Genomic DNA, 21,496 nt, shown 5'->3' with positions numbered 1-21,496 from the left:
TTAGAAGAGAGAGAGAGAGAGACAAAGTCTTGCATTTCAATCATTATCATATTTATTTTTTCTATCTAGTATTAATCAGGAATATCTCTTACGACAGTTAAGACAATTTTCTTCAGGCTAGTGAAAACAAATTAATGGGAGATACCCCTCCTAACTTTGATTTTTTCATTTGCAAAAATTAAGAATCAAATACCGGACCATTTATTTAAAAGATGAGAGCCGAAGTCACACCAAGCAACTTTGATTCAATCGTTATCATGTTACTACTCATTCTACATTTCTACGACAAAAAAACTTCAATGATTTTTGTAGTTACTACCAAAAATAAATAACAATAAATTGTAGTAAAATGGATAAAGATGACTAGATATTGATTGAAATAGACGTTTTGTAGATAACATTGATGACTCAAACGGTGAGAATTAGTAGTATCAATTTGTACTTTTGTACTCTTATTATTATAGTCAAGTAATCATGTAGTGTGTGCCAATCTTTCAAGATATCTATTGCCGGACCACACTACTTGTCCTATTGCACTATAGTTCCATCATTTCGAGATTTCGAGAAAGATGTCGATGAAATTGGCATCCCTGGTCGTCATATGTATACATATGAATCGACATGGCTTGGAAACAAGTTCCATCATTTCGAGAAGGATGTCGATGAAATTGGCATCCCTGATTGCCACACAGTATTGTCATATGTACAAATGAATCGACATGGCTTGAAAAACGAGTTCCTTCACTCGAGAAGATTCTCGGTGAAATTGACATCTCTAATCAGGACACAATGTTTTATGCAAATAGAAATGGGTAAAAACGAAGTTACGTTATTTTGAGAGTCGGTGAAATTGTCATCCCTAATCGCTAGATAATATTTTGGAGACATACACATAACATATATGAATAGACATGGCGTAAAAAATATATTTCTAAGTCGTACTTGGCTTATTGCATTAGAGTTCCATCATTTCGAGAAGGATGTGGGTGAAATTATCATCCTTAAGCAGAATAATCACCACTCTCATTATATTTACAGGCAACTTATATGGATCGACGTAGAGTAAAAACGAGGTTCTAAGTCAGAACAGGAGGAGGCACAAAATAATACAACAAAACAGGAAAAAACAGACTCGACTAAGCGATCTCTCCTTTTGCATTACATTTCGCCGAGCTCTGGCACTGCTGGTTGTGGCCACACCGTAGGTATTATGATACGTGTATAGGTTTGATTCTGAGTTTGCGTAAATCATCTCGCTGAACAATCCAATAACGGGATAAAATGTTGTTGTCCCTGCAAAACCAAATGCAGGAGAAGCAGGAGACGGGGAGGAATCAACCAAAGAGGTGTACGGGTGGGCTTCTGTATGATTTTGATACGCACCACGATAATTTGCTCGTGGCTTCCCTTTGGGCCGCTGAGGAACAACTAGCCCAAGTTGGGAGGGATTCGCAGACTTACCACGGCCATAGAGAGGTATCAGGGTGTTGTGAGAGATTTCGGTTTTGCAAACAGGGCACCCTGGCAGCCGGTCGGGATCTTCTGTAGGTTTATCAACCTGAAGCCATTTATAGATGCAAGGCCAGCAGTAGAGGTGACCACACAATGTTACGACAGGGTCCTTAACCGAGTCCAGGCAGATATTGCAGTCAAAACCGCCCGAGTTATCATTATCATCGTGACTGTACGACTCAATTTGAGTCGCGGGGTTATTACGGCATGTCTCCATGAAGAAAATTTCCGAGATTGGGCTGAAAATACTGCATTAATGCAGAATTATGTGTCAATATTTTCGCAGGAATAAGAAATCACAAGAGTAAACAAACTAAATATCTAAGATAGAAAGCGCCATACGTCCATACATTCAACCGAAATTATACTATCATGATTCCTGACCGCTATTTAAGGTAGTATTGGTCGCATTTATAACAGAATAACTCAACAATCGATATCAGGCCATGACTCATTTCGAGATGCACAACACTCCTATCTTTAACTCAAAGCAGAACCGCAATAGTGGCATTGAGGAGCTTTAAAAATTAAAAACGCGAAAAAAATTGAGAGAAAAAAAATTAGGTCCACCAAAAATCCAAAATGCACCTTACGCACCAACTGACATAAACATAAACAAGCGAGACCCGTCATCGGTTCCTATCCAAAGAAAAGTGAAGATGAGGTTACCTCAATTGACTCCGCTAAGATAAGTCCAAGTCCTCCAACAGGACTTTGAATACGAGACACGTAATAAGAAACCACCTACCTCGTCAAAACGAGGGGTGGGAAGGCTTATAGGACATACGCTAGAAAAAGAGCTCTCTAACCCCGTCTATCTCACATTCCACTTATTTTTTACAGTCGTTGGCACCGTCTCTGGATTCTATATCCTAGCCGGTTAGAGCTATAGGCGGCCAACCAAGAAATTCCGTCCTATTCACACAAATTTACCCATTTTGCTTTTGTAACCAACTTAATAGAAATGCAACATTTCCATAAATCGGCACATACATTGTATCGCTCACTTAATCAATGTCGTCATTATTATTCCAAAGAATCGAAGGATACATAAAGAAATATAAGATGCAACATGTGCACAAAACATTATCCCCCGAAAAACACCGAAATTGTTCTAAAACAAGATAGATTCCAATCTTAACGTTCTCTCCACACATTCTAGCAATATATATAATAATAAAATGTACCAATGATTTTTTTTCCTTATCTATATCACACCATATTCAAAGGCCGTCGGCAACCATTATTTTAAAGTTATGACGTTCACATCATCTAGCTGTCGTAACCTTGCCCATAACGCAATGTTTCACTCATTCACAAGAAAAAAATGCACTAAGGGAAATAAACACTTCATACGTCTCAATCATTTGTTTACCATTATTTTTTAAAGGGTTAATTCATGAGAATAATCCAACCTAAGCCTCATCTTCTCATATTAATCCCAACTAATGTTTAACTGAGAATAATTCTAACTATTACACCATTTAACTTGTACTAAACCGATGGAAGGGAAACCTGGACAACCGGTTTCCCTGGACTATAACCCTAATTAGTCGATCTAAACTTTTCATCTCTTATAATTTTCATCCCTTTATCCTCATCAAACACTAAAAATCAGATCCCACCCCACCTCCATCACCAATCCCCAGCCAAACTGGCATACCCCGCCGCACACCCACCACCGAATCTACGCCCACCACCCTTCCCCCGCCGCTGGTTGCAGGTTATGTGAGAACGACTCACCGTTACAGTAACCTAACAATTTCTCCCAATTTTCCTTCAAATCAATTAAAACCACCCAATCAAAAACATTCACATCACCAAAAATGGTGGCACATTACATCATAATCAAAGCGTGAGATCTACAGTGAGGAAGCGTTGAAGTCGGGTCAAGTTCCGCCGCGCAGAGTGGCGCCAGTGGGAGGAGGAGACACGGTATCGTGAAACAAATTCAGACTCGGAGTTCGGGCTTTGGATGCATTGGAGTTTATGGAGGAAAGGGTTGACACTTGACAGTAGTAGTAGTAGGAGTTGGTGGGGTTATCATAAGGTCGACCTGTAATGGAGGAGCGGTGCTGGTTGATTTGGTGATGTTAAACTGGAGTCAGTTTCAGGAAATGTTGTTAATGATGACTGTTAATATTAATGTTAGTATTATCCAAAGGTGGTAGGATAATTGAAGAAGGATTAAGAAAACAAAAAAAAAAAAATATTTGGACCTATATTCTTGACCTGTTGGGAAACCTGTTATATCAAGTCAATTTTGGGATGAGTTCAGTGCAAGCTAAATGGTGCAATAGTTAGGATTATTCTCAGTTAAACATTAGGTGGGATTAATACGAGAAGACTAGGCTTAGGTTGGATTATTCTCATAAAATAACCCTTTTTTAAACGTAAACAAATGATTCAGACAGATGGAGTAAAAATAATGGTCCAGAATGTTCTATATGGAAGGAAACAATCTGTCGCTATAGGTTTGAATTAAACTACAAGGAAACAATCTATCGCTAAAGGTTTGAATTAAACTACTTGTAAAATCACAAATGGGTACACGTAGAATCGGACTAGGTTCACAACCTATGGCGATTAATTAATTTCATAACCCAATAGAATATAACTAAGACTAAAAAACATGCATCTCCGTTAGGTTCATTTCACTACATTGCTCAAACACAAAATCTCACTTTAGACGGAAACTATCCGTCTAAAGTTGTAAACAGGTCAAATATGTCGCCACTCTCATAATAAGACAAACAACAAGTGGGATGATGGGGATGTCTTATTATGAAAGTGGTGATATTATTTGAGCCGTCTACCTCTTTAGACGAATATACCCCTCTACAATGAGACTAATTGTTTCTCAAAATTGTGACGATGGGGGTATATAGCAAATGAATACGAAGATGGGGGTATATAGCAAAATCGTGAAATCCCTTGAAAGCAACTATCAAATTAAATCAAAAACTCGATTAATATGAACAAATTCACAAATTTTTATTAATTTTTATTTGGGAATTGAATTTCAACTAAAATCATTGATTGAGGTAGTTGATTAACTAGGTAAGTCATGAACTTTTTATTGTTTCGCTAATTCAGCTGATAATTGATTAAAACAAGTACTTTTACTGTCTCCATCATTTGTTTACTTTTTATATTCATCACGAAGAGTATTTTAATCAAAGATAAACAAATAATCGGGAAAAATTAAAGGTAGCATCATCTAAAGTTCATCAAATTAATTAAAAATCAATTGGGATTTCTTAAAAGAAAACATAAAAATGATAAATGAACCCAAATGGCCAAATACAGTCTAAAACGGTTTAGTTTTGGAAAACAATGTTTTATAAAACCGTTTTACACGAGACTTAATCGTAATCAAAATAACGCAAAATAAAGGGAAGAATAGTGAATTACTGACCGATTATGTGATTAAACACTGTAAAGGGTCTCTGTTGCTTGACTGATGAAAGGTTTAGGTTGAATATTTAGAGAGAGATTTTAGAGAGAGAATAAAATGGGAGCAAATCGGGGATTTTTGGGAGAGAAGATATTGGTGAGGTTGAACTTCTGTTTTATAGACTAATTAATTATTTATTAATTTGTTTTATATTTATTTATTGTGTATACGTGGATTTTTTAATATAAAAAATAAAAATAAACAAAAATCCTTGTTTTGCACCGCAGTTTTAGCCTTTAAGGAGTACCAATGTTCTATGGGCTATGAGCATAGGCTTTTTTTTTTTTTTTTTTTTTTTTTTTTTTTTTTTAATTGCGGTTTTTATTAACTTCGGTACAATTTAATTCAATTTAGTTTAGTTTAGTGGAGTTTGAAAAACATAATCTACATTGAGGTGAATTAGCGACTTTAGGTGAGTGATTTTTTTCCACTAGGAGTGTTTCTCTATTATCGGAACGAAAGATATGTGAAGGGTAATAATGTCTTTGGTTTAGCCAGCGGTATTCTGAAAAGTTTATCCTCAATCATCCGTGATAACAACTGAAATTTTTAACGACAATAGTTTAGGTAGAGCAAAAGATGTTTAGGTAAAGAATTCAACTATTAGATGAACGCCGTAAATATCAAGAATGCTTAAAATGAGTAATTTGCGAAATGGGTTTGTGACAAATTATATTTATAAGAAAATGTGTTTGCTTAAATTTGGTTTAGCTTTACCAATCCCAAAAGAAAGATGGTTGGTAAGGACTTATGTATATTCCCTTTCACCAAAACTTAAGAATAGACGATTTTCTTTTCTCAATCCTACCTCATTCAATTAAAGTTATGTTATAACTTCTTTCCTTTATGATATATAATACTCCCTCCGTTTATGATTACTCGTATTTGTCAAGTTTACAAAAGAGAAAAAAATAACGACACAAAGTATTTAATTTACATTTTATTTACTCCATAAATAACTTGATAAAACTCAACTTAAATACCATTGACAAATAATTTCGAACAACTAAAAGTGCAATACTAAACAAATAAATGTGAAAGGATGGAGTATTTCGTATGACGTCAACAACTATATCGACCCATTCAGCTGTTTTGGTACACAACGTACCAAAACTATTGATTGAGCCATTGTACTAAAAGTCGTACAAAGTTAATTGGTTTAACAACGTTTTCTCAACCACATATGTAACTCATTTGTGGTAAATAGTTCGAGACAATCTCATTTTATTAGTTACTTTTATATTAACGGGTTTTCTAACATACGAAATATTTTTGACGTTTATAAATAGAAGGGAAGAGAAGAACTACAAGACTACAAATGGTGGAAGAATGTATGATCATCTATAAATATTTATACCCTTATTTTTCTCTCATGTATCCATTTTTAGGCTACCAATCTAACACACACAAATGACAACAACATATTCATGAACAAAATCCAAGAAAAAAAATCCAAAAACAAAATAAAACAGTCATTAAAAAGGTGAAAAATCACCCAAAAACACATTGTTGCCGATCAATTTTATATAATTGATCGGCCAATCATCTAAAGAACCCGTTTTATAATATACTGTAATTTTATTCTTCATTTAAAAATGATGATGAATAATTATATGGGTTTCATTATTTTCTTCCTTTTTATTGGTTTGGCATCTTCTACCTACATTTCAGGTACATTTGGTACAATTCATTATATAATTAGCTAAACATTTCTTTCAAATAATAACAAATTTCTGACATTTTTAATTGTTTTTGTTTGATTCGTGTGTGTTAATGCAGATGATGTTTTTGTATCTCACAAATCAAATGGCCGTTCTTTGCTTCAGGCTAAGAAACGTATTTATTCTGTTCTCTTTGTCGCTCATATTACTAGAGGTCTGTAAAAGGCGCTCTGCGTGAATTGCATGCGCCTCTCACAGACCTCTGTGGATTAGCCACCAAAGTCGTGACACTAGTCGTGCCCTATATTATTGCATGGAATCATGGATCATATGTTACTACTCGTACATTGGTTGTGACATTAGCCGTATTTATAACAAAATAACCGAGATTAGACAACTAGGGTGGATTATGAGATCAGGTCTCAAACAGAGATTTAATATTACGATGTGGCTATGTTTTTAAATCCGTCTTTAGTAACTTTGTCCGTCGATGGGAGACGATGTGCTCTCATTTTAATCGATTTCATGTCATCTGCAGCTTGCCCGGTGAATTTCGAGAATCAAAATTATACAATCTTAACTAGTCAATGCAAAGGACCGAGATATTCAGCAGAAAGTTGTTGTAAGGCGTTCAAGGAGTTCGCCTGCCCTTTCGCTGAAAATATCAGTGATCAGTCGACTAATTGTGCCGACACCATGTTTAGCTACATAAATCTCTTTGGATCATACCCACCAGGAACGTTTGCCAGCTTGTGTAAAGAAGGTAAAAATGGTCTGGAGTGTACCGAGGATGGTTCTCCGAATGCAGATCCTAAATCCAAAAAGAACAGCGCTAGCACGAACATTGCTCGGTCTCCCATTGCTGTTCTATTGGTTAGCTCCTTAATTTACTTGCTTCAACTCCTTTGATGGCAACCGGTGTGGTCCGTCCTTAACAGCTAACTGTTCTGTTGGCTAATCCGATACCTAATTTAGCGACTGTTGTGTAACATCAATGTGAAATTCGGAGTAATTACAAGAAATAATGTACATCTATTGTATACAATGTACATCACAATCGAAATCTTTTATTCATATTGCAATAAATTCTCGGTATTTCACCGGATAGTATATAGTCACAGACTCTCTGTTTTACAAACCTAGTTAAGCTGCTAAAAATCCGTAAAACTGCAGAAAACCGCAACAATGTATATAGTCACAGTTTTACGAACCTAGCTAACCTGCTAAAAATCCGTAAAACTACAAAAAAAAAAAAAAAACGCCACGGCATCCATGGTGAAAAGACCTGACTGTAAATGGCATAAACAAAGGCCGGGTAATTCTAGTACACAACATACTCTCTACTACGATGATTTCTTTGAGTCGATAAACCCATTGTTTAGGAGTCGTTCTACATACTTACCAAGAATATCGACCTCCAGATTAACCTTCTGACCAACTTTTTTCAATGGAATTACCACATTCTGTTGAGTGTACGCAACTAACATGAATGTAAAGCATGATTCATCATCAAGAACGTCCACCACAGTCAAACTCGTGCCATCAACGGTGATGTATCCTTTTGGCACTATGTACTTCAGTATCTCCGGGCTAGTCTTTACCTTCACCCATAAAGAATCATCTTCCCGATTGAGGGAAACGATTTCCCCGACACCATCAACATGGCCCTACGTCAAGGTATAACAAGAGGTTACATATGTGGCATTAGAATTCAGAATTACCCAAGAGTCCTAATTCAAACATAAAGGTTACCAGACTTATTGCTGCCGCATTTTGAGTTCGTATTAATCGTACTAATCACGCAACAATAAAGATTAGACTATGATAACTCCATAGTAACTTAACCGACAAAGCGGAAAATCTTGCTAGCACAGTCTAACATAACTTTTGAAGGGGGTGATAAATCACTTGTGTTCTACAGTTTAAATCACCAATAACACATCTGGAGGTTCAACAAATTCATAGTAGCGATGTACAAAAACCCCATCTTCTTTTAATAGTAAAAGCAACTATGTAACGGAACATGGAATTAGAAAACAATATGAAATTCATATAATGCAGTTTACTAGCATTGGCAGAGCACAGAGGCACTGGTCAATGTGGCAAGACAGGGAAATCTCGAAATAACATAAGACGCACTCGCAAGAAACCATGCACAACGGTCGGCATATGCTGACTCACTAGTCACTAGGAAAATACCAGCCTAGTCAATGAAAATGCGGAATTCTGTCACGACTGTCATTGCAAGCAGAATTACATCTTTCGTATCACAGCTTATTTCTAGCTTATTTACTTCATACTCCTCAGTCCCAACTATATGTTTACCGTTGATTAAAATACCCCTCACAAGTCGCAAATAATAGAAATAAACAAATTACTGGGACGGAGGGAGTATTATTTACTCGATCATTCTCCAAGGCTCCTCAGCTTCTATAAGCACAATACTAAAACAAATCGGTCCAGAATATCCGAGATGAAACGAACAAAATCCTATCTTTATCAGTCTTCCCCTCCCTATTTCTTTGTTATTCAGCTAATTGCGAATTCAGCTATATCTCAAATTTCAAAACTTGAAGGATTTCCCTCATAATCTAAGTCAATTTCTAACTACAGCAACATTCTCAATAAAACACTTACATTTAGACCTCTCTAAGATTACTACTATTCAACGCGTTTTGAACAACTGATTAAATACTCCTCATAAAATAGTAAAAACGTAAAGAATCCACTGAATGGAGACGAAATATAATATTACCACAATACCACATGATTGCATCTACTACAACACTAGTCAACAGAGTCATCTGTTTACCTTTTTATCCCCAGTGAGACGTATTTTAATCATAGATAAACAAATGATTGGGACGGGGCTAAGTAAAACATCTACTCCACTACAATGCTCGTCAACAGAGTCATATGTGACGTATTTTAATCAAAGATAAACAAATGATTGAGATAGGGCTAAGTAAAACATCTACTCCACTACAATGCTAGTCAACAGAGTCATATGTGACGTATTTTAATCAAAGATAAACAAATGATTGAGACGGGCTGATAAAACACCAATCTTTAAACTCGACGAGTAAAATAATTCTAAACACAGCTTGACAGTGAATATAAAAGGTAAACAAATGACTGAGACGGAAATCTATAATACCTGAACAAAATGACCACCCATCCTAGTAGAAGGCAAGAGAGCTCTCTCCAAATTAACAGCAGACCCAGGTTCGAGCTCAATCAACGACGTTTTACGAAGCGTTTCCGGTGCCAAACCAACAGTAAATTCAGCCAATGCAGTATCAAATTCAGTAACAGTAAGACAAGTACCATTAACAGCAATACTATCACCTAATTTAACATCTTCAAGAACAGTTTTTGCACCAATTTTAAGATCAAATCCACCATTTTGAGCATTACCCACTTGCTTAACTTTACCCATTTCTTCAACAATTCCAGTAAAAAGGCAATTAATTTGATTACTATGGTATTTGGGGATTTGGGGTTTTTGATGGGTTTTGTGAAGGAAGAGGTTTGAGATTGAGGATTTGAAATTTGGGGTTAAATTGAGATGAACATTTGAAATTGAGGGTTTGAAATTGAGGAAATTTAGGGTTGTGATTGAGGATTTGGGGGAAATTGAAATTGGGGAGGATTTGATTGATGCCATGTTTGAGATTTAGGGTTGAATGATTGTAAATTAGAAGATTAGAATTTAGAAATGTGTTTAAAGGGTGACAAATATAGAGATCGATGTGAGACGGTACCCTCTATTTGTCGTCAAGATGTCGTTTCGGAACGATCTAACGGTTAATTGTTTGTGACAGCCAACTACCTAGCACGAATGGATCAGAATTTAGAAATGAATTTAGAAATAGTCAATTATCTCGTTAAGGCCTTGAATTTGAAAAAAAAAATCATCGCTTTTTAAACTCGTAGCCGGTAGTTATGGTTGGTCAAAGTTTTTTAACGAATAAACTTTGACCGACCATAATTCCCGACTACGAGTAGCCGGTAGTTATGGTTGATCAAAGTTTTTTAACGAATAAACTTTGACCGACCATAATTCCCGACTACGAGTTGAGACGTAGGTGAATTCTTTTTCAAACTGAAGACCTCAAGACGGTCAATTTGAAAAAAAATTATCGTATTCTGAACTTGTACAGTTGTACCCAAGAGTTTTTTTGCAAGAAACGAAGAGTACATCTTAGAAAATGAAAAAGTTGATGGATACACGAGAGAATATCCCCCCCAAAAAAAACACTTATTTGCGAATTTTTGGATCTAGAAAATTGTCTATATTTTTGACGGGTAAACTGAGTTCCAAAAATCGACTTTACTGTGCTCAATTACAAACTCTAATGCAAAAACAAGTCTGAGTATATACAACCCGTAACAAATAGGTAGAGAAGCCTTCAAATTTTCATTGAACAAACGGGCACTGAAACGAGCAAAAAAAAAATCGATAGCCCTAAAACATCACTTCATTAAGCTTGCTTATTAGTTAGTAGTATGACGCAGGAAGTCAATCCGAACGACAATCCATAAGTCCATATCTTCCCGATTCAACCACAGAATATGAACATATAACGCCTCAATGACGTGAAAAATAGCGCGCTATACCACTACTGCCGATACTAAGCTGCACAAGAAATTCCAGTGATTTTAATGGTTTAAGATCCAAGTTATTGGTTCATCAACCTTATGTCAGTCGAATGGTCGAAAGGTTGAGACGGTTATTCATCAGCTTTGAACTGGTCACAGTCCTTGGATCCATTATTAATGAAATATTTCAGAAGAGGTTTCATCATCTTAGCAACCTCGGCCTTGAAATTGTTAGAGCCCAGCTTGGGAGCGTTCTCACCGTGTTCTTGCCATTTTTTAAGGTCACTCGATACCTCAGCACCTGCGGCATATGCTTGACATGCTGTCATGATATCGACTGCTCGCACACGGAAATGTCCTGCCACCAGATCCTCAAAATGCTGCAAGCAAAGTCAATTGAACACGCACACTTGACATGCAAACAACTAAAAAAACCGACTGACAGATCAAACTCGGGTTTGGGTGTATAGTAACGAAAATTGATGGAGTCATACCTGAGGCGGATTCCTCATGGTGTACATCATCTTTTTCAAGGACTTGATAAAAATATCTTCACTATAATCTCTAGATTTTTTCTTCCCTTCCTCCCCTCGGTAAGTTTTTTCGTAGCCAGGCTCATTGTAGAAGGGCTCCGTGTTCAAAATTAAAGCTTGAATGGAAACTAAAACTTGAAGCATTGTAGACTTGTCAGGAAGCCACATCTCATTCTTGCCGCCTTGCCAAGTGTTTAACAAGCTCAAGCACACTTTTCCGCATTCATACAGATTTGGGTTCAACCGAAAGCCACTTGAATGATAATGGACCCTCTGACAGATGCAACTTTCAATATTAAATTGTAAACTGACTGATGCATTATTTTAGAAATATTCTCTAATAACTCGTATCAAAATTAATTTAAGCTAATCCAGGGCGATAATAAAATTAGATGTGCATAATTTGAAGTGAAATTTCTCTCATAATTCATAAAGCAACTAAATGACCAACAATATGCTACCTATCTTCTACATTACTGCCGCTTTTCAAATTACATCGTGAATCATGATCCTGTATCAGCGTGTTCGACAATATTAATATGGGTTATGGCACTTGGACAGTTCATTTTAAACCAAAAAATGACTTATTTTCGTAAAATAGTTGAGTTAGACACTTGGACACGCATAGACCATTAACTATTCCAAGCTGATCACGGTATATTGATTACTGATGAACAATGTACCAGTTATAACATAATCGCATTTTAATTTCACCAAGTCCTTCGACCAAGCAGACTAAAAAGAATCACTATTTCCTCGGAGAATCGTTCGAGTCAAATCATAACATTATCCAAAGGTGCATTGTAACAAGGGTAAAAGTGTTCAAACAAAAAAAATTTAGTCACAAGACGATACCGGTGGTTCACTTGGATAGGAAGGTGGGAAAAAAACATCAAAGACAAATAGCCCGTCATGATATGGAGTTCCTGCCGGCCCGATAATGACAGCCCTCAACAGATCCATCCGTGACTCATAAACTCTCACATATATCGTTTCTGCAAAAAGAAGAAAAACAAAAAAAGATAATAAAAATGAGGCCTTCATTTAATGCCCCGCTGCCTTCAAACTAAAGCAGCAACTATTTTTTACAAAAAAGAGATAAGGTTAAGCGTGCATGTAAGTAGATATGTCAATAAAAAATTCACCAAAGACATTAGTTCACGCTATAGACAGTGATTGAATGCTAAAAAGATAAGCCTACAGACAGAAACGACGATGCATTCCAAGTCCTTGAACTTACACAGAAATAAATGCAGAAAATCTCACCTGGTAAGTTCTGCTCTAGAATTTTCCATTCATCCTGAACTTTCTTTGCCCAAGATTTGGCAGGCTGCAGTGTCCATAAAATGGACGAATAAAAAAAACACAAGTTAATATATCTGTTACGCAGTCCTTCACATCAAGAATCGGTTGAAGTTGAGGGGACATAGCTTACCTGCCGCCCTGATGATTTGACATCATTGAAATGATGGTCAGAAGAATCAGTCACTGTATCAAATTGTTTGAAATACATTAACTTTCTCAAAACATCATCCATGGTTTCCTCCTTTATGATCTTCAAACTTGACTCAGCTTTCGAACTGCTAGCACCAGAACCTTTATCTACCTGTTGTGAGGTAGACGGGCCAGTTGCCGAGTGCTTCTCTTCACTTGGAGAAGGATCCTGCAACCATGAAACTGTTGCCTCTACCCCTGGAGGCAAATCAACATTATCAAATTGCGCTTGCAATTTCAAATAAGCGTCATCATCATCATCGTCATCAACATAATCATCATCATCGTCATCAATGCCATTGTCTGAAAGAACATCATCATCATTCCCAAAATCATCATCGTCAAATGCCTCATCCACATCATCAATGGCCTCATCCATATCATCAATGGCATCAACCTCATCATCATTGGTGTCCTCCTGATATGATAAGTCAGATGTGGAGCCATAGCGGTCAGAAGAATTATTGGATCCCGATATGGAGTTTTTGACAATATTGGTGCTACCGACAGTAACCACAACACCAGTTGACATTGCAATATCAGTTGCCAAAACGTTCTGCGACAAAACATGCTACTATATCCATTATATACAGCATAAAAAATGCTGATAAAGTTTGAAATACCAAAAATCAGAATATGAATGGCTACAACGATGAATCAAAGAATACGTCTCTGTCAATAAATTACTGACACGTATTTAGCTGCCAGCTCAAGGACATGTTTTATATGCAGAGGTCGTACTTTTAAACTTCTAGTGTAAAAACGCAAGAACAAAAAACAGAACTTTCATTGTAACAAGAAAAAAAATAGAGAACAAAAGAAGAAAGATTAAGCAAAAACCATAATAAAAGCATTCAGACATACAACAGTAGGCATAGGCACGGGCTTAGCCTTACCGAACACTTCTATCAAGCCACAAACACGAGATTACTTTCATCAAACCATAATAAAAGCATTCAGGCCTGCCAGTAATTATTTTACATGTATATCTAAGCTGCATCATCACGAAATAGGAGCTGAATCCACTGTAACGATAAAAAGTAACTATTGCTTATTTTCCTCATACATGAATCCCCAATTTTAATACATTAAAATTTGCAAAACTCTAACACAGTGTCACAGCAAGATATCCGCACTGCCCTCAACAGCTAAAAATTCGAAATCTCAGTTGAACTAATGTTGTCCTTGTACAGACAGGATCAAACTCTTCCACAAAGATATTCCCAACAACTAAACATTATACTTGGTTTAGAAAAAATGCATTTTGATACACATCAAGAAACATCGGACTCTGCGATAATGCCAGGCAAAAAAAAATCATTTTCCCGCTAATAATTAGACGGCCTCCTCACAGAGAGACTCCACTCACTCGAAAATGTGAATACTAGACCTTAAATAATGCACACATCCAATATATGGCAATCACTAACTCAATACTAGTCCTTAAATAATGCACTCCGTTAACGAGCAAGAAGAGCCACAGTCATCACGATATACACTTAGCACAAGAAGCAACCATGTGACACAATCGACGACAGCTTCTTTCACCCAAATAAGGCGGTATGAATTAATATTACACTAACCTCTCTGAGCAATGCATACAAACATCAATCCATATGCATACAAACATCAATCCATAGAAAACAAACTAGCAAGAAAGAGCATTCATTCAACTTCTTTAACTTCAAAAACATAAATTCAATCAATAAATATAACATAATTTGAATTAAACAAGTGAAATTAACTACAGTAAACCCTAAAACACCAAAATCAACTTTCCATCGTCAATTAACAAGTAACCCAATTCTTGTTTCTCTCGCTTTTTACCTAAAACACCATGATCATGCATAATCTCGATCATCAACAATCAAATTAAAGAAACCCTAATTTCAATTCCACCCAAAATTCACTCATTATTCAAAATTCAACAAACCCAATACAATTCCGCAATCAAACTAAAAATCCATCAAATAATTCAATAAAGAACCAATAAAATCACATCGATCAGCCAAATTCAATTGAAAACAATCAACTTAATAAAAAAAACCCAGAAAAATACCTTCTCTTGTTTGAGTTTCTTGGAGATCAAGGGAGGAGAAGTTTGAGAATCATCATCAACTTCCATATCCATGATTGAATTAGAGAAAAACCCTAGTTTTTGATTTGTGAAATAATTGAGAATTGAGAGTGAAATTAGGAAATTATTATGATGGTCGAACCCTTGGTATTTTTTTGGATTATATGGAGTATTTTATAGTGAAGTTTAAAAGGAGTAAAGAAAGGGGTAATATGGTTGTGGGGCCATGATTAAGGATTTAGAAATGAACTTTTTAATAAGCTAAACTGTTGGTGTTTGGCCTATCATTTTACAAAATAATGACTTCTCAATAAGACTTTTTATATAAGCGGATGAAAAATGAAAATTTTTGTTGAAAAGTAAATCAAGATGGGTCTCGATTTGTAGAGAATTATGAATTAATAAGTATTAATTTTATTTTATTTTGACATGTTTAGAGCATACAATTTGTCATTTATGCATTAAAAATCTGTAAGATAAAAGTAAAAGCTAGAAGTATTAATTGGTGTTTCTACTTCTGTCTCTCAAAATTAGCTTTTGAGCTTGAAAGAAGTTATTTTAACTTCTTTAAAATTGATTGTTTGGCCTAACTTGTTCTTCTTCAGTGAAGAAGCACTCCTAAAAGTCGGGCCAAACAACACCTATATTAGGCTAAACTTGACAAAATTTTATTTAAGACAGCACTATCCATTTCAAGTATCATACTGGAGTATTAGGATAAATATATAGTTCTTTTATGCATTTCTTATATATGTAAGCTAAGCGATATGTACATCACTCGTCTTAAGTTTAAAAAGGATAATTTCGTATGTATGTCAAATTGTCAATATGTGAGAGATTCTTAAAGTTGACTTGTATTTGGTCTTTGTTTGGGTTGTAAGTTGCAACTTGCAACTATGTGAAAGGAGAAAAGTATACCCCTTGGTCTTCCTCGAAATAAACTTGGGACCCAAATTAATGGATTGGGTCGGATTGGGTCAGCATTGCGGATCCAAGATTCTTTTACCCGTTCAAATTCGATAAAAACATGTCAAAAAATTAGGCATGATGAATCGGGTAAGGGCCACGCATGAGCCAACTCGGCTTGACCCGACCCTGTCTTCCTATGGGCCAGTTCAGGGCTCCAATTTTCGGCTTGGTCCAAAGCTAATACGGTATGGTTTAGTAAGCCGTACCATTATAATGTAAAACTCTTTCTTCACAGCTGCCCAAAAAAAAAAAAAAAAAAAAAAGATGTTTGCTAAAGTTTAATTATTAAATTTGGGTAATTTGGGCGAGATTTTCAAGTGTCATAGTTTGAGGTTTTTTAAGAGCAATTTTGTACGGTTATTTTGGTGGACAATAATATGGTGAAAGGGTTGGATCTTTGTTTTTTTATAGTGAAACTGGTTGAACTGAATTTATCTGAACTTAACTAAATAAATCTCAACTGAACTGAATCACACTAATTTGAATTGAGCTTATAAAAAATAAAAAAATAAAACTACTACTACTACTAATAATAATAATAATAATGATAATAAACAAATTAATTAATACAATTATAATAAAAAAATTTTATTAATAATAATAAAGTATTTGGGTAGAATTTGTGTATATGAGCCATTTTCATAATGCTAGAGTCCGTTTATTATGAAGAAAGATTATTCAGTGGACATTTATGATTTATATACATTTTTTTTCGTGACCATTTTACAACTTTGGTTGACCATTTATACTTCCATATGTATTGTCTTACAAGGGACTTACGTATAATTATTTATTTGTCTCTTTTTCCACTTGTCTACATAAGATAAATATATTGTTTTAACCACTTTACGCTATGAAATTTTTTGTAAACCTGACAGATTTAGTTAAGGGATGCGATGGATTGGACCGGGTTGAGTTTTGCAAAATTCAAATCTGATCCACTAACTTAGTGGATCGCCAATTCATATCCAAAATTTCAAAATTCATACCCAATTCATTATACTTTTTTCAAATTCATAACCCGATCCATTATATAATCCAAAACCCCACTTGATTTGACTATATTATAAAAAAACATTTTGTATGACAAAAATTGAAATTTCAAGTACAATAAAGCCTAAATTTTCAAAAATATTTGATTGGATCAGTTCGCGTACGAATGGATCGGGTTTGGATTTAGTTTGGATTTTCCAATAGTCGTAATGGACAAGGGTTTTTAAGTAGTGGATCGGGTATGGGTTATTAAGAGTTGGGTTTGAATCGAATTTTTTTCCTTCGGATCGGTTCGTTTTCGGTTCAGTTTGGACCATAATTGTCATCCATTCATCGTCTAGGTGGTCTCTTTATTTTTTTGGTGTTGATCAGGAGTATCCCCTACCGACAGCTGGGGCAATCTCCTTCGGGGTACTGAAGGCAATTTAATGGGTTGACCCTTCCCAAGTTTGGCTTTTTCATTCGCAAGAGTCAGGAATCGAACCCCTGACCACTTGTTTAAGAGATGAGAGCCCTTACCACTCACACCAGCCAACTTTGGTTAGGTGGTCTCTTTATGATGTGCATAACCGTATTAAGTTTAAAAATGTCAATTTCTATCCCATTTAGACAAAAGATACGAACTCCTTACTAGAATACTAATTATTCTGTTTTGTCATATCTAATCATTTTATCTGTTTTAAACCTAAAATGAATATACTCGTTTTTGACCTGACCCTATTCACCCTAACCCAAATGTTTAATTTATTATCATAAATTGACCGTTATCCCCGGATAACATAAAAACAACCGCCCGAAATGACATTACTCAACACCCAAACCAAATTCTTGCAAACCCAAACAACCAGAACTCGAATTAGCCTGATCTGAATCTGACCCGATTGACCCGTTTGTCACGCTACTAATAACCTTTTTGTTATCATCTCTCGAAAGTTTGAACACGTTAAACTGTAAGGTAGTATTCTCAGAAATGATATCCTAACTTTTATAGTACTTACTGTATGTACTAACGTATTCTCATAATGCAAATAAAATCCTAACTTTTATAAGATTCAAGATGCATGGATTGTCATTGATATATACTTACTAAAACAAAAAAGGGTAATGATAGGGCGCCACCGGGTGGCGCTCAATCTCGGCGTCACCCTCTCTCATACACCCTTTATTATTGGGGTCCCCACTTAATATTATTATAACATACAGAGAGGATTGTAGAGAATGAATGATATTGTATTTCTAAGATATGTGTTTTACATTATGGTATGGGCTTTATATATGCAACTAAGTATATACAATAAAGGTAAGAAATATATACAAAAGGAAGGAAACATATATGGGCTTGATTTATGGGATTTGATATCCCTTGCTTTGATCTTGAGCAACGGCTCCTTTGGAGTCTATTACCCCCCCGCAAGTTGGAGCGTGGATAGTTGACACGCCCAACTTGGATAAAAGGTCATCAAACGAGGCCCGGCCGAGTGCTTTTGTTAAGATATCTGCTAGTTGAGCTTTAGTGTGGATGTAGCTAGGTGCGATGACACCTTTTTGTATTTCGTCACGAATAAAGTGACAGTCGACCTCAATGTGTTTAGTCCGTTCGTGAAATACCGGGTTCCGGGCAATGTGAAGTGCGGACTTGTTATCACAACGAAGTGGTATAGGTTGTTTGTGAGAGATGCCGAGCGACTGAAGTAAGGCTTTTAACCATTTTAGCTCGCAAATTGTAACGGCCATAGCTCGATATTCTGATTCAGACGAGGACCGTGAGACCGTAGGTTGTTTCTTGGTTTTCCAAGAAATGGGAGATGAGCCTAAGAACACAATATAGGCCGAGAGAGAGCGGCGACTTTTGGGGCAAGTAGCGTAGTTCGCGTCGCAGTAAGCATTTAGGCGTAATTCACTGTCGGAGCGAAGGAGTATACCTTGACCCGGAGAGTTCTTCAAGTAGCGAACCACGGTGAGAGCCGCATGCCAGTGATCGGTGGTGGGAGCGTGCATAAACTGGGCAAGGGTGTGAACGGAGTATGTGAGCTCGGGTTTAGTGATCGTGAGATAGACGAGTCTTCCCACAATGCGTCGATATGGTTGCGGGTCCTTTAAAAGATCGGCTGTGGAAGATGCGAGACGGTGATTTTGTTCCATGGGAGTAGACGCGGGTTTGGTACCAATAAGACCTGTTTCCGTTAAGATATCCAACGCGTATTTGCGTTGAGAGATAAAGATGCCGGAAGCATTTCGCGCAACCTCTAGGCCGAGGAAGTATTTAAGGACCCCGAGATCCTTCATGTGAAAGCATTTATTCAAGTAGTCTTTGAACTTCGTAATAAATGGAACATTGTTGCCACAGATAACCAAGTCATCCACATAGACGAGTACATGTACCTCTGTGTCGGATCGTGAGATGGAGAGTAAAGAGTGATCAAGAGGGCATTGTTTGAAACCATACTTGCAAAGGGCGGAAGCTAGCTTGGCATACCAACACCGAGGGGCTTGGCGGAGCCCATATAATGATTTTCTGAGGCGACACACCTTCCCGTCAGTGGAGGGAAAGAATCCCGGTGGAGGTTTCATATAGACTTCTTCGTGTAGATCGCCATGAAGAAAGGCGTTGTGAACATCCATTTGGTGAATGACCCAACGTTTTGCAGAAGCGATGGCGAGGAGAGTACGAACTGTAACCAATTTAATTGTCGGAGCAAATGTTTCATTATAATCGACACCTTCGACTTGACGATTACCCATCACAACTAGACGGGCTTTGTATCGTTCAATAGATCCATCGGCGTTATATTTGATCTTGTAGACCCATTTTGAGCCAATAGCTTTCTTGTGAGGGGGAAGAGTTTCAAGAGTCCACGTGTTATTTTTCTCAAGGGCATCGAGTTCTTTTTTCATAGCCTCTCGCCATTCGGGTACCTGTACTGCATCCTTATAAAAAATAGGCTCGTGATGTGTTGTCACGGCCGATAAAAAAGCTTTATGATTAGTAGAAAATTTCTCATAATTAAGATAATGTGAGATAGGGTAAATGGTACCTGAAGACGATGGAGCGGTGATGAGCGAATTTACCGAGGGGCGGGCTGAGGTGAGGATAAAGTCTTTCAAATTAGAATTTGGTATTTTAGTTCTTTGTCCCCTGCCCAATTGTGTCGAAGTGGAGGAAGAGGAGACCCCCGGAACAGGGGTCGTGTGCTCACCTGTGGAGGGGGCTACGGTGGGTTCTGGTTGTGTGGTTTGGTCGGACGGTGGAGGGTCCGTAGCTGGCGGTATTGGTGAGTCAGTGTGGGCCGCAGCAGGCTGGTCCGTGGAGGGAGTAGAGGACGATGGTGAGGATATGAGAATGGGAGACAAGGTGTCTAAGGTAAGGGAAGGAGATTCACTTGGGGAGTCATGAATATTAAGCTGTTGGTATGGAAAATCTGTTTCGATGAAGACGACATCGCGTGAGTCGAAAAAAACGCCTGTGTCTAAGTCGTAAAGGCGCCAGCCTTTCTTGCCAAAAGGGTACCCAATAAAAACGCATTTTCGACTTCGAGAAGCAAATTTGTCGTGAGTCTGGTTGAGAGCTTTGGCATAGGCGAGACACCCAAAAATTCGAAGATTTTCAAATGGTGGAAGTTTGTTAAAGAGAACCTCGTATGGTGTTTTGCCTTTTAGGAGTGATGTCGGAGTACGGTTTATTAAATAAACCGCACTTAAGACACATTCTCCCCAAAAATAAATTGGTAAACTAGCTTGAAAAAGAAGGGCACGTGCAACGTTTAAGATATGACGATGTTTCCTTTCGACTCTCCCATTTTGTTGAGGAGTGTCGACATTTGAAGTTTGAAATAAGACACCAGTTTCGTTAAAAAACGGAATTAGAGGTCGAAATTCTGTCCCATTATCGGTTCGAAAAATTTTAATTTTCTTTTGAAATTGTCTTTCTATCATAGCGAAAAAATTAAGCAATTTTTGTTTTGTATCACTTTTCGACCGCAGTAAATAAACCCACGTAGAGCGGGAAAAATCATCAACTATAGTAAGAAAATATTTAGAACCACAGGAGGCATTTTCAGAATAAGGCCCCCATAAATCGCAGTGGATGAGTTCAAAAGCGGAAGTAGCAGAACTAGTACTTAAAGTAAAATGTTCGCGAGTTTGTTTCGCGCGTAAACAAATGTCACAATGTTTGCTATGAAAATCGTCACAAGAGCGA

At 36.8% G+C, this 21,496-nt stretch overlaps 4 protein-coding genes across 7 annotated transcripts; 1 reads left to right on the top strand and 3 right to left on the bottom strand.

Moving 5' to 3' along the window:
- Positions 1–902: 902 nt before the first annotated feature.
- LOC141610614 (E3 ubiquitin-protein ligase RMA1H1-like) lies at positions 903–5,048 on the bottom strand. Its single transcript, XM_074428790.1, has 2 exons — positions 4,931–5,048; positions 903–1,760 (listed from the first exon to the last, which is right to left on the bottom strand). The coding sequence occupies exon 2, from the start codon at positions 1,727–1,729 to the stop codon at positions 1,082–1,084; it is 648 nt and encodes a 215-aa protein (XP_074284891.1). The 5' UTR covers positions 1,730–1,760; positions 4,931–5,048; the 3' UTR covers positions 903–1,081.
- Positions 5,049–6,381: 1,333 nt separating this feature from the next.
- Positions 6,382–7,738, top strand: LOC141610613 (GPI-anchored protein LLG3). The gene is made up of 3 exons (XM_074428789.1): positions 6,382–6,640; positions 6,749–6,805; positions 7,169–7,738. Exons 1-3 carry the CDS (start codon positions 6,565–6,567, stop codon positions 7,537–7,539), a joined length of 504 nt encoding a protein of 167 aa, XP_074284890.1. The 5' UTR covers positions 6,382–6,564; the 3' UTR covers positions 7,540–7,738.
- Positions 7,678–10,385, bottom strand: LOC141610612 (riboflavin synthase). Its single transcript, XM_074428788.1, has 2 exons — positions 9,788–10,385; positions 7,678–8,297 (listed from the first exon to the last, which is right to left on the bottom strand). The coding sequence occupies exons 1-2, from the start codon at positions 10,295–10,297 to the stop codon at positions 7,974–7,976; spliced, it is 834 nt and encodes a 277-aa protein (XP_074284889.1). The 5' UTR covers positions 10,298–10,385; the 3' UTR covers positions 7,678–7,973.
- A 517-nt stretch (positions 10,386–10,902) lies between these two features.
- Positions 10,903–15,574, bottom strand: LOC141610611 (putative ubiquitin-conjugating enzyme E2 38). Of its 4 annotated transcripts, XM_074428786.1 has the most exons (7): positions 14,808–15,502; positions 14,473–14,757; positions 13,201–14,394; positions 13,032–13,095; positions 12,621–12,760; positions 11,727–12,038; positions 10,903–11,612 (listed from the first exon to the last, which is right to left on the bottom strand). In XM_074428786.1, the coding sequence occupies exons 3-7, from the start codon at positions 13,789–13,791 to the stop codon at positions 11,364–11,366; spliced, it is 1,356 nt and encodes a 451-aa protein (XP_074284887.1). In that variant the 5' UTR covers positions 13,792–14,394; positions 14,473–14,757; positions 14,808–15,502; the 3' UTR covers positions 10,903–11,363. The 4 variants fall into 4 exon arrangements, with proteins under 4 accessions (XP_074284887.1, XP_074284886.1, XP_074284888.1 ...); XM_074428785.1 differs by lacking the exon at positions 14,473–14,757 and having other exon boundaries at positions 13,201–13,815; positions 15,319–15,574; XM_074428787.1 differs by lacking the exon at positions 14,473–14,757 and having other exon boundaries at positions 13,201–13,677; positions 15,319–15,517.
- Between the last annotated feature and the right edge of the window lie 5,922 nt (positions 15,575–21,496).

Source organism: Silene latifolia, chromosome 11 (genome assembly GCF_048544455.1).
Source record: "Silene latifolia isolate original U9 population chromosome 11, ASM4854445v1, whole genome shotgun sequence".
In the NCBI taxonomy this organism is placed as follows: Eukaryota; Viridiplantae; Streptophyta; class Magnoliopsida; order Caryophyllales; family Caryophyllaceae; genus Silene; species Silene latifolia.
This window is presented reverse-complemented; position numbering and strand designations above follow the sequence as displayed.